Consider the following 13189-nt stretch of genomic DNA (forward strand, 5'->3'; position numbering starts at 1 on the left):
TATGCTTCCATCTACACTGCCTACAATGTCACCTATTTTTGTGTCATCAGCAACTTTAGATAAATAATATTCTATGCCATCATCTAAGTCGTTATTAAATACTGTGAATAGTTGAGGCCCCAACACAGATCCCTGCGGGACATCACGAGTCACCTCCTACCAATTTGAGTACCTACCCATTATCTCTACTGTGTGACTCCTGCTGCTCAGCCAATTTCCTAATCAAGTCAATAATTTGCCCTCAATTCCGTGGGCTTCTACTATAGTTAACAGTCTCTTACGTGGGACTTTATCAATTGCCTCCGGAAGTCCATATAAATAACATCCATAGACATTTCCCTGTTCACTACTTTAGTCACCTCCTCAAAAAAATCAATCAGGTTTGTCAGGCATGACCTATCTTTCACAAATCCATGCTGGCTCTCTCTGATCAACTGAAAATTTGAGAGATGTTCAGTCACCCTATCCTTAATTAAAGACTGTAGCAATTTCCCGACAACACATGTTAGGCTAACTGGTCTATAATTCCCTGGTTTCCCTCTCTCACCATTTTTAAATAGTAGAGTGACATGCGTAATTTTCCAATCTAAAGGAACCGTTCTTGAATTGAGAGAACTTTGGAAGACTATTGTTAGGGCATCTGCAATGTGTTCACCTACTTCCTTTAAAATCCAGGGATGGAAACCATCTGGTCCTGGGTATTTGTCACTCTTTGGTGCCATTATTTTCTTCATTACTGTTATTTTACCTACATTAATATTATTGAGTCCCTGTCCCCGTTTCAGTATATGTTTCCTTGGGATTTCTGGCATGCTATCCTCTTCCTCTACTGTAAATGAGGTGTGATGTCCACATTAGTGTGTGCTTGGCTCCAATACCTATAGCCTGCTCCCCGGCATAACATATTTTCACAACTTTTTCAGCTGTGTCACCTTTATAGAATTGCCCTCTGTGGTTGTGCTTGTGCTTTTCATTATCTGTGGTATGATGCTCTCTACTGTGCTCTCAGTCAGTGCCTAAATTCCCATTCCTGCATTGGGCCACCCCAGTCTTTTGCCGGTATTCAGGACCTCAGCCCATAATCAACTGACTCATTATGAGCAATGCCACAGGAGTTCTGAGAGCTAGACAAAAATATATACATATATAGCTACAAGGTGTAAACGGCAATAATTTAATATTGAGGATCAGATGTCAGAACTAGTGCCCACTCAGTGGAATGACTGTCTTGTAACTCAATTTGTATGCATTATTTTATAATGAAATGAAAAAAACTGTTTGAAAATATGATGAAAATGAGCACCCAATTCAATGGTGTCAGGAAGCCATGACATCAGACTATAAGCTGGAACGATCAAGAGTAATGAATCTGGTTATGGTAGCTGCAAAACTTAATTAAAGCTCACAGATTTGAACTGAAGATGATAGATGAGTACGTCAGTGCCATATTGTACACAGTGAAACCTGCACAAATGGCCACCCCCAAAAAACAGACACCTGCAAAAAATAGACACTTACTGACAGTTTCTTTAATTATAATAAGATACGAACTGACCCTTTAAACCACAAACATTTGCAAATTATAAACTACGGACAGCCACCAATGCACCATGTCCGCTTACAACATAAAAATGCAGGTAAATGCAAGGTGGCAGCAGGTGAAAAATCATTTGGTATAATGGAGATCTCTTCACCCAGCTTCCATAGCATCAGGGAAACCCCTCTATCTCTGGGATTAAATTCTTGTACAGCTCTATCACAGGAACTGAGGGGAGTTTCTGCAACTGTGGATGCTGGGTAAAGAGATCTCCATTAACACAAAAGCTGAGACTGTCAGTTATGGAGGGGTGGGGAGAGAGCTCAAGAGGAGAGGGGTCGACTGGGGGCTTAGAAGAGACATTATAAGGTACATTATAAGGTAAATCCAATATAGTGTTATGTCATGTGATCTGATGTCACACGGTCAGATGTCATGTGGCCAGAACATCACGTGATCAAACCTGCAGGAATACCTCCAACTCTACTCGACCAGTACATTAGGTACTGATGAGCTTCTAACAGCCCCTTATCCACCCCCAGAAGCTGCAGCACACAGATGGATGGGGTTCCAGAGAGGGGGTCTACAGGACATTTTGACTAGGATCGACCAGGCACTCCGCCCACACAGCAGCCACCTTCCCCTGTGCAGGCTGCCAATGTAGCAGATATACGGATCAGGACATTCCTCCCTTGATGGAAAAGGATCCTGAGATGGCAATGAACGAGGAAACCCAACAAACAGAAAATGAACTAAAATCATATCCTGCTGGCATGGCTCCAGAATTAGGCATGATCACAGGTGAGGGTGAAAGAAAGAGCGTTGCAGGGGATACAGCCAATCCTGGAATGTTTGACTCATCCGGTTTACTGTACATATAATGACCATTTTTAAAATAAGGACATTTGCAAATAAAGGACACCTGATGCAAGTCCCTTCGGTGTCCTTAATTTACACTGTATTACACAAGTGTGATAGACAGTCTATCAGAAAAAAAACTGGCCTACATGTTTTACCAGCTTCATAAAAACATTTTGATTACTAATCATTAGATGCAATATTCATTATTACATCATGCAAATGACCATCACATCGCAGAATTGAAAGCCATTAATCCAGAAATCTACCATAAAGACTGAGCTCACCTGGCCAAATTATTGGAATACTTTAAGAACTGTTTTCCTTCACAGAAGTACCCATGGTAAGAATCTATATTTTGTATTTTTGAAAAATATTGTAAGCGTTTATTTTCTTTGGCAATTTAGTGGTAGTAACAGAATATGGCAGAGAAGTGTTAAATATATTTTTGAAGTCACAAAACCCTAGTGATTTGCTCAGTATTTCCCTGACATTATGCTCCACATCGTCCACATGCCTGACACGAGACTCCCTAAGCAAGTGCTCTACTTGGAACCTCTATATGGCAAGCGATCCCCAGGTGGCAGAGGAAACGTTTCAAGGACACCCTCAAATCCTTCTGATAAAGTGTAACATCTCCATCAGCACCGAGGAATCCCTGATTGCCCAAAATGGAGGAAGAGCATCAGGGATGGTGCTGAGCACCTCGAGTCTCATCGCCGAGAGCATGCAGAAAGCAAGCGCAAGCAGCGGAAGGTGCGTGCGACAAACCAGGCTCCCCACCCACCCTTTCCTTCCTTCAACCACTGTCTGTCCACCTGTGATCGAAATTGTAATTCCCGCATTGGACTGCACAGCCATCTGAGAACTCACTTTTAAGGCTCAATTTTTCCCGAGCCTGTTTTCTAGCGTTGCGCCACTTCACTACGTCAGGAGATGCTCCAGAAATAAATCTTCCTACTTTCGCCGCTGTTTGGCCTCTTCTCTGCAGCCGCGCAGCGTGGCCACTCATCTCGGGGGATAGAGCCTGCGTTCTGTGCTGGAAAATGTGCCGGGACGTCTGCGCATGCGCAGTGGAAAAAAGTGACGTTCCTGACGTCTCTGAAATGGCCGCGCATGCGCAGTAGCGCTCCGAGTTGGCAATTGACCATTTTTAAAGAGCTACTTGTGTCTGTGTGCCATAAGGAGTGCTGTGTTTGGAAAAATCACTGCTGCATGCAAAATCAGTACTGTGTCTAAGAGCATTGAAAAATTGCTGTGAGTGTCTCAGAGCAGCTGCAGCAATACAGCAACGCAGCAACGTGGACCATGGTCAAAGAATTTCTTGCTGGAAGAAGTGGAGACACTAGTAACTGTCATTGAGAACAGATGGCAGGAGCTGGATACCAGCAGAGGTCACATAAAAGTGCCACCAAAAAGAAAAGAAGAAACGCTGGAACCAAGTCACAGAAGATTTCTGCACAGTGGTGAACACCGAGAGATCTGGAAGCCAGTGTAAAAAGAAATGGCAGGACCTTGGTCAAGTAGTTAGTGTAATTAATATTTTCATTTATTCAATGCAATTGCAATTGTAAATGTGACCAGCTGTATATGTCCCACCCATCAGAAAGACACCTCTCTAAAATGTTGCATTTTCATCTTTGCAGAAAAAATTGGCCCACAACAAAAGGGAAAGAACTCGAACAGGAGGAGGCCCGTCAAATGTGCACACACTGAGACCCTTGGAAGAGAGGGTCGCTGCTTTAATGGGGCCTGCCTGGAGAAAAACAATCAGTACTGCACAAGCTGGGCCCATACTCGAGGGAGAGGGTAAGTCCTGCAAATTCATCGTGACCCTTCAAATCAACCTGCTGCCTGGCCTGCGATGTGTGAATCTACTCATGCCACCCATCCTGCCCCCTCCTCTGCTGCTAACCATTTGACTGTTCTGTTATATTTTGCAGAGCCTGAGGCCAATCCTGAAGATGCAGAAGATTCAGACGGGGACGAGCCTGAAGAGAACATCTTACAATCCAACCCTCCAGACCAAGAACATGGTGGGGGGTGGGGGGAGGGGGAGTGGCCTGAGCTGGATGAAGCTGCCACTTCTGTACTGAATATGGAGGAGGTGCAGCTCATGGAGGTGGCAGCCCCTTCCGTGACTAGTGGTTTGAATGCTGGTGGGACATTCCATGGTTTCCCTCCTTCCGTGACTAGTGGTTTGAATGCTGGTGGGACATTCCATGGTTTCCCTCCTTCCGTGATTAGTGGTTTGAATGCTGGTGGGACATTCCATGGTTTCCCTCCTTCCGTGATTAGTGGTTTGAATGCTGGTGGGACAAACCATGGTTTCCCACCTTCCGAGGTTGCGGGTCCCAGTAGTGGGGTGCAGCATGTCACACCCAGGGCCCCACCGTCCCAGGCTGCGGGTGCCAGTGGGATGCAGCGAAGCACACCCAGGGTGAGGGGAAGGAAAAATCGACCACGATCTCCTGAGATGCAGGATGCAGCAGATGTGGTTCAGATGATGTCATTGAGTGCAGAGAGCATTGACCTTACCCGATCACTCCTGGACACCATTAGTGGGGTAAGTGATGAGGTCGCAGGACTGTCGGGAGAAGTAACAGCAATGAGAAGGAATAAGCTTGGTACCAAGCCCAAATACACTGCGCCACCGCCTGCGGGCAGAGGCGGTCGAGAGTCCAAGACCAAGCGTAACGGGCAGTGTTAGACTAAGGGGGATGGGAGATGGGTGCAGCCTTTCTTTGCTGCTGTTGTTGTTGATGTTACTGTTCTCAAATGAAAAGTGTTTTGTAAGTTATGTAAATTTACAAGGTTATAAGTGATCTTAAAGTTTTTAAGTGATCTTAAAGAGTCATATTAAAGTAAAGTTTGATACAAGAATAGTTTTATTTCAGTAAAGTTAAGTACATTGTAAACTTTTGAATAAAATATATTTTACATTAAAACTGAATCATGTTCCATTAACACAGCACAATATTACAGAGCAGCTCCAAACAGTAAACATGTCCAGACGGAATAGTTGTCGCTGAGCCCTCAGGCATCAGTAAAGCATTCACGGATGAGCTGCTGGCGCAACGCTCAAGCAATCGTAAAGGAGTACGATGGCCCGCCCTCCTCCGCTGTCGTGCTCCGGACTCGGGCACTTGCATGGTTTCCTCATTCTTGTTATCCTCCTCCTGCATCTTCCACATCATTATCATCAGCCACTCTCACCGCAGCTTCCACTACCAGGTGCTGCTGCCTCATGATGGCTAAGTAATGCAGCATGCAGCACACAACAGTGAACTGACCGACAATCTCAGGTGAGTATTGCAAGTAGCCTCCGGAATGGTCCAGGCATCGGAAACGCTGTTTCAAGAGGCCAATGGTCCTCTCTATAATGCTCCGCGTCGCAATGTGCGACATGTTGTATTCACGGTCAGCTTCCGTCCGGGTTACGAGTAAGGGCGTCATGAGCCAAGATGGTGAGGCCGTACCCTTTGTCTTCCAGTAGCCAGCTCTGCCCTTCTGGCTGCTGCTGAAACATGGCCGTCACGTAGCACGAACGCATCATGGGTGCTGCCAGGGTATCTTGCATCGACTGACATGATATGACATGTCACACACGAGCTGCACATTAATGGAGTGGAAGTCTTTTCTATTTCTGAACATCTCGGAATCCTCCAAAGGTGCTCGCAAGTCTATGTGGGTACAATCAATGCAGCCCTGTACCTTTGGGAAGCCAGCAATCCTTGAGAATCCCACAGCCCTGTCATGGGTTGCTTGGGCGGTCATTGGGAACTTGATGAAGTCATTCCTCTGCGCATACAGTGCAGCCGTGACCTGGCGAATGGAGACATGTATTGCATGTTGAAAGATGGCGCACACATCTCCAGTTGTAGCTTGAAACGATCCCGAGGCATAGAATGAAAGTGCAGCTGTAACCTTCACTTCAACTGACAAAGCAGCCTACCTGATACTTCTCAACTCCAGGTCTGGTCTCAGCAACTCACAGATCTCATGGACAACTTCTCTACGGAAACACAATCTCCATCACTCAGATGCAGGTATGAACGCCTGTCTCGATATTGCCGAGGTGGGTAAGGCCTCCTGCCCAGCACCCTATAGGCTCTGATGTTCCTGATGTGGTGAGCTCCAATCAATTGTCTCCTACATAGCACAATGATGCAGAACGCTCGCACAACATATGGCATTGTCAGTATTGCCCCCATACTTAAAAGTTAAACTTTCAAAGAAGCTCAAAACGGCAGGAAAACAGGCAGCACAGGTTCACAGTTCTCTCTCTCTCTCTCTCCCCAAGGCCTGTATGGATGGACCACACCCAAAGGTCTTTTGTCCTCTCCTCTCTCCCTATCCGCCACTGCCCTCTTGAGTCTTGTGACCTCTCTCTCCCTCACCCCCCCTCCCCTTGAGTCTTGTGACCTCTCTCCCTCACCCCTCCCCCACCCCCACCCCGGGCACCAAGCCTTTAGATTGGCTGTCTTTGACCCTCTCCGGTCCCCGAGTGAGGTGCCTTCCTGGTCCGCTGCGGTGAATACCTCCGCCGCCCCCCAGCCACTCTGTGGCCCCCCGATGCCGGCCAGTTCACTCGTTCCCTCCCCCCCACCACCCCGCCAGCCTCTCCGTTGAATTGCAGCCACTCTGTGGCCCCCGATGCCAGCCAGTTCGCTCCCTCCCGCCCCTAGCCCAGGCCGAGTGGCCTCCCGGTGCGTTCCCCTGCCCCTAGCCCAGGCCGAGTGGCCTCCCGGTGTGTTATCCCGCTCCTAGCCCAGGCCGAGTGACCTCCCGGTGTGTTCTCCCGCTCCTAGCCCAGGCCGAGTGGCCTCCCGGTGTGTTATCCCGCTCCTAGCCCAGGCCGAGTGGCCTCCCGGTGTGTTCTCCTGCTCCTAGTCCAGGCCGAGTGGCCTCCCAGTGTGTTCCCCCGACCCTAGCCCAGGCCGAGTGGCCTCCCGGTTTGTTCTCCCGCTCCTAGTCCAGGCCGAGTGGCCTCCCTGTGTGTTCTCCCGCTCCTAGCCCAAGCCAAGTGGCCTCCCGGTGTGTTCTCCCGCTCCTAGCCCAGGCCGAGTGGCCTCCCAGTGCGTTCCCCCGCTCCTAGCCCAGGCCGAGTGGCCTCCCAGTGCGTTCCCCCGCTCCTAGCCCAGGCCGAGTGGCCTCCCAGTGCGTTCCCCCGCTCCTAGCCCAGGCCGAGTGGCCTCCCAGTGCATTCTCACGCTCCTAACCCAGGCCGAGTGGCCTCCCAGTGCATTCTCCCGCTCCTAACCCAGGCCGAGTGGCCTCTCAGTGCGTTCTCCCGCCCCCTAGTCCAGGCCGAGTGGCCCCCCCAGTGCATTCCCCCGCTCCTAGCCCAGGCCGAGTGGCCTCCCGGTGCGTTCCCCCGCCCCTAGCCCAGGCCGAGTGGCCTCCCGGTGTGTTCTCCCGCCCCCTAGTCCAGGCCGAGTGGCCTCCCGGTGTGTTCTCCCGCTCCTAGTCCAGGCCGAGTGGCCCCCCAGTGCGTTCCCCCGCTCCTAGTCCAGGCCGAGTGGCCCCCCCAGTGCATTCCCCTGCTCCTAGCCCAGGCCGAGTGGCCCCCCCCAGTGCGTTCCCCTGCTCCTAGCCCAGGCCTCCTGGTGCGTTCCCCCGCTCCTAGCCCAGGCCGAGTGGCCTCCTGGTGCGATCTCCCGTCCCCTAGCCCAGGCCGAGTGGCCTCCCGGTGCGTTCTCCCGTCCCCTAGCCCAGGCCGAGTGACCTCCCGGTGCGATCTCCCGCTCCTAGCCCAGGCCGAGTGGCCTCCCGGTGTGTTCTCCCGCTCCTAGCCCAGGCCGAGTGGCCTCCCGGTGTGTTCTCCCGCTCCTAGCCCAGGCCGAGTGGCCTCCCAGTGCGTTCCCCCGCTCCTAGCCCAGGCCGAGTGGCCTCCCGGTGCAATCTCCCGCTCCTAGCCCAGGCCGAGTGGCCTCCCGGTGTGTTCTCCCGCTCCTAGTCCAGGCCGAGTGGCCGCCCGGTGCGTTCCCCCGCCCCTAGCCCAGGCCGAGTGACCTCCCGGTGTGTTCTCCCGCTCCTAGCCCAGGCCGAGTGGCCTCCCGGTGTGTTATCCCGCTCCTAGCCCAGGCCGAGTGACCTCCCGGTGTGTTCTCCCGCTCCTAGCCCAGGCCGAGTGACCTCCCGGTGTGTTCTCCCGCTCCTAGCCCAGGCCGAGTGGCCTCCCGGTGTGTTATCCCGCTCCTAGCCCAGGCCGAGTGGCCTCCCGGTGTGTTCTCCTGCTCCTAGTCCAGGCCGAGTGGCCTCCCAGTGTGTTCCCCCGACCCTAGCCCAGGCCGAGTGGCCTCCCGGTTTGTTCTCCCGCTCCTAGTCCAGGCCGAGTGGCCTCCCTGTGTGTTCTCCCGCTCCTAGCCCAAGCCAAGTGGCCTCCCGGTGTGTTCTCCCGCTCCTAGCCCAGGCCGAGTGGCCTCCCGGTGTGTTCTCCCGCTCCTAGCCCAGGCCGAGTGACCTCCCGGTGTATTCTCCCGCTTCTAGCCCAGGCCGAGTGACCTCCCGGTGTGTTCCCCCGCTCCTAGCCCAGGCCGAGTGGCCTCCCGGTGTGTTCTCCCGCTCCTAGCCCAGGCCGAGTGACCTCCCGGTGTGTTCTCCCGCTCCTAGCCCAGGCCGAGTGGCCCCCCGGTGTGTTCTCCCGCTCCTAGCCCAGGCCGAGTGACCTCCCGGTGTGTTCTCCCGCTCCTAGCCCAGGCCGAGTGGCCTCCCGGTGCGTTCCCCCGCCCCTAGCCCAGGCCGAGTGTCCTCCCAGTGCGTTCCCCCGCTCCTAGCCCAGGCCGAGTGGCCTCCCGGTGTGTTCTCCCGCTCCTAGCCCAGGCCGAGTGGCCTCCCAGTGTGTTCTCCCGCTCCTAGCCCAGGCCGAGTGACCTCCTGGTGCGATCTCCCGCCCCTAGCTCAGGCTGAGTGGCCTCCCGCACCGGCCCGCTGCCTTTCCGGGCTGAGGCAGAAAGGTGAATTGGAGTTTGATGCTGAAGGTATGACTTCGATTTTTTATTTCTTATAGAATTGCGGTAATGATTATTTCTTGATTGGTTTTGCAAGTCTCATCCCTCTGAGAAGTGGTGTTTCTATTGAATGGATTTTATTTTTCAATGTCTCGTTAGTAGTTTTTGTTTGCAAATGCACTCCGCATTGATTTATTTAACATTGCTAAGGCTTGGTTGGTTCAGGTCCAGATCCTCTCTGTTTCCCGGCCCTATCCCAGGCCGAATGGCCTCTGATGTACTTACTCGCGCCAATTTCTTTAACTCTCCGCAAGGGTTTTCTCGAGTGGCCACATACGCTGGCCTAAGTAGAAATTGAGTAACTATTAGCTGACCAAAGTTGCCTAAATGGCCAGAACTGGCGTAGGTGGCTGGTAACGGCCGCTTTTGAGAAAAAAAAACGTAGCTAAAAAAAAGGTAACTAAGTCAGTTACGCTGGTGCAAATTGATTGGGGAAACTGGGGATTTTTAAGTTAGGCCACAAAAAACAGCCTACTCCAAAAAAAACAGCAAGTACTGGGGAAAATTGAGCCCATACAGTGGAAGCAAGTCTTCCTCGATTCCAAAGGAATGCCATTTGAATGACATTTTCAAAAGAAATAATCTTCCATGAACCATGGAGATGATTAATATACTGATGGACAACCAAATAGGAAACATTATTTTAGACCTTTGCAGTCCAAAATACATGAACTCCCCATTTCCTGTGTCATATAGAGACTATCTTAGGGTCTAGGTAATAGGGATAAGCAAGGACATGAGCGAGCAATTAAGCCCCTCTTTCGTTGTATATATAACAACAAATGCTTTGTCAAACAGATTTTAACTATTATTAATAATGATTAAGGTTAAACCAATTAACTTTATTTGGGGAGGGGGAATGTTTGGTTACCTACCTTTAGGTTTTCTTTCCTTGAATGGAAGCCTCCTTCAGCTACCACATAGAGCAAGCTCAAATCACTAATAGACAGAATTGCAAAGACATTATCGCTTTAACATGTCTCTCATATTGATGTCAAAATGTTACATGTGTCACGCCTCTCCCAAACTATGTATAAAACAGTGCCACTTCAGGGTAGCACCAGCACTTTCCTGAGAACTGTGAAAAAAACAATTCTAATGTAATGCACGAATTGTATTCAATCAATAACTATTTTCACCATCTCCACATAAGGGACAGAATAGGCTGATACTTGGAGTTTGCTTCCATTTAAAGAATGATGAAAACCTCAGCGGGTAGGTAATTTAAAAAAATTTCTTGATTCACATCTACCTAACAATTGGATTTGGAGTGAATGAATACAATCAGAGGAGGAAGGTAGACATTTGATCGGAGGAATGCACGTGCACTCAGAAGAGTTCTCGCAGCTACTCTTTCTCTCCCTGCTGAGTGGAAGTGACTATGAAACATAGCCAAAACTGGTACGTGGCAAAAACATAGGCACAGACATGTGTTCTACAACACCAAAGCACAAAGGATCAACATCCCATTGTACCTCCTATTCAGCCTTTCAGGACAATTAACACTACATTGATGAACTGCCATTTTAAAATAACCATTTTAATTTTTTTCTTGCAACTTAAGCAAAAGTTGAGAATCCAAACAAATTTGTCTTTACTGCTCAATTAATACATCTGTTCTTTACTGTTCTATTAATAACCAAAAGCATATAGCATTCCAGTGATCTATTAACACTTATTGTACTTTCCGTTTTCAGTTGAACATAAAATTATTGAAATGCATCAAGACAAGTACTTACTGCAGTCCATGCACCAATTATGCAACGAGAACAGGTCCAACCATCATGGATTTCATGAAGAGGAACGCCATAACAACCTGCAGGTCAAAGAAAAGAGTTACAACTATTATTCCTATTACAAAAATGAACATATAATTAAGCAGCACTCAGAAAACAAAACTTACTTGCATGAACCTGTAGACAGCACTTTGCACAGGATATGAGCGAACTAGTTCCATCCTCTTCAATAAATGAATTGGCAGGGTAAAGTTCATTATTTTCTTCACTGTATGTAAAGCACATTTCTGGAATAAGCGGTTTAGTTTTATGTTGCTTGGATGGTGACAGCTCAGCTGAATCAGTTTTGACTTGGGGTTTTCTTTCCATGGGGTGATCAGGCTACATATGAAACAAATATGTTGTACAGTTAATTGTCTATTGGTGTTTATTCCCTTTAAAAATGTGATCATCGTGGCAAGAGAAATTAGTGCTGGCCAACTATGGTCAACATCAAGTATAATACAGTCCTGGGTCAATTATAATGCATCCAGATGCAGAGTAAAGCTCTCTCGACTCTGTGCCTCATCATCATCATAGGCAGTCCCTCGAGTCGAGGATGACTTGCTCTGTGCCTATAACATGCTTGAGCCACAGCCTCAACCACTGTACCAGTGCAACATTTTATTTCCATTTACCACAGCAATATCCTATGGCCTTGCTATGAGATTGCTAATGGGTGTATCCAATCAAATAGTGGGAAGGAGGTAGAGGAGCACATTTGCAGGCAAATTACAGAGAGATGTAAGAACTAGAGAGTAGTGATAATGGGGGACTTCAATTGTCCTAATATAGGCCGGAAAAATAACAATGCAAAGAACAAAGATGGGGGTGGAAATTTCTGAAATTTGTACAAGAGAACTTTCCTGACCAGTGTGTTTCCAGCCCAATGAGGAAGGAAGCAGTGTTGGATCTAGTTCTGGGGAATGAATTGGGCCAAGTGGAGCATGTTTCAGTAGGAGAGCATTTAGGGAACAGTAATCATAATATCAGCAGGTTTAGAATAGTTATGGAAAAGGACAAGGTACAATCAAGTGTAAAAATACTTAACTGCATGAGGGTTAACTTCAGTGCAGTGAGCTGAAAAGTGATCTGGCCCAGGTGGACGGGAATCAAAAATTGGAAAGCAAAATAGTAACGGAACAATGGGAGGCCTTCAAAGAGGAGATTGTTCGGCTACAGAGTAAAGACAGTCCAAGGAAGGGGAAAGGAAGGGCACCCAAAGCTAGAGCTCCCTGGATGATGAAACATATAGAGGTTGAAATGAGACAGAAAAAGGAGGCTTATGACCATTGTACAGTTCACAATTTAGTGGAGGACCAAGCTGAGGATAGAAAGTAAGCGGGGCAAAGAGAGAGTATGAGACGAGATTAGGGGCTAACATAAAAGGGAACCGAAAAATCTTTTATGAACATATAAATACTAAAAGGATAGTCAAAGGATGGGTGGGGCTGATTAGGGACCAAACAGGAGATATTCTTGTGGAGGCAGAGGGCATGGCTAAGGTACTAAATGAGTACTTTGCATCTGTCTTCACAAGAGAATATGCTGCCAACGTAGCAGTAAAGGAGAAGGCAGTAGCAATATTCAATGGGATAAAAAGGCACATGGCAGCATCAATATGGCTACTGGACAGAAAACAGATTAGTGGTGAACGGTTGTTTCTTAGACGGAGGGAAGTGTTCAGTGGTGTTCCCCAGGGGTCAGTATTAGGACCACTGTTTTTATTGATACATATTAATGACCTGGACTTGGCTATACAGGGCATAATTTCAAAGTTTGCAGATGACACCAAACTCGGAAATGTTGTAAACAATGAAGTGGATAGTAAAACGAGGTAGAAAAAGGCGTAAGTTAGCTTAAGAACAACAAGGCTACGGGAGCGAATGAAATCCCCGCTGAGGCACTAAAATATGGTGGAGAGGCACTATTGGCACAAATACATGACCTCATCTCTCTCATCTGGAAGGAGAAGAGCTTGCCGGGAGATCTCAGAGATGCAGTAA

At 48.8% G+C, this 13189-nt stretch overlaps 1 protein-coding gene across 4 annotated transcripts in view; it reads right to left on the reverse strand.

The window, feature by feature from the left end:
* LOC139270369 (lysine-specific demethylase 4C-like) overlaps window positions 1–13189 on the reverse strand; it is a 632979-nt gene that overhangs the window by 216556 nt on the left and 403234 nt on the right. For all 4 annotated transcript variants that reach the window (XM_070888436.1, XM_070888434.1, XM_070888435.1 and 1 more), the window contains exons 14-15: window positions 11312–11525; window positions 11148–11224 (exon numbers count right to left, since the gene is read on the reverse strand). In XM_070888436.1, coding sequence (XP_070744537.1) covers window positions 11148–11224; window positions 11312–11525 — 291 coding nt within the window. The remainder of the gene's footprint in view (window positions 1–11147; window positions 11225–11311; window positions 11526–13189) is intronic.

This window comes from Pristiophorus japonicus, chromosome 1, assembly GCF_044704955.1.
Source record: "Pristiophorus japonicus isolate sPriJap1 chromosome 1, sPriJap1.hap1, whole genome shotgun sequence".
NCBI classification, from domain to species: domain Eukaryota; kingdom Metazoa; phylum Chordata; class Chondrichthyes; family Pristiophoridae; genus Pristiophorus; species Pristiophorus japonicus.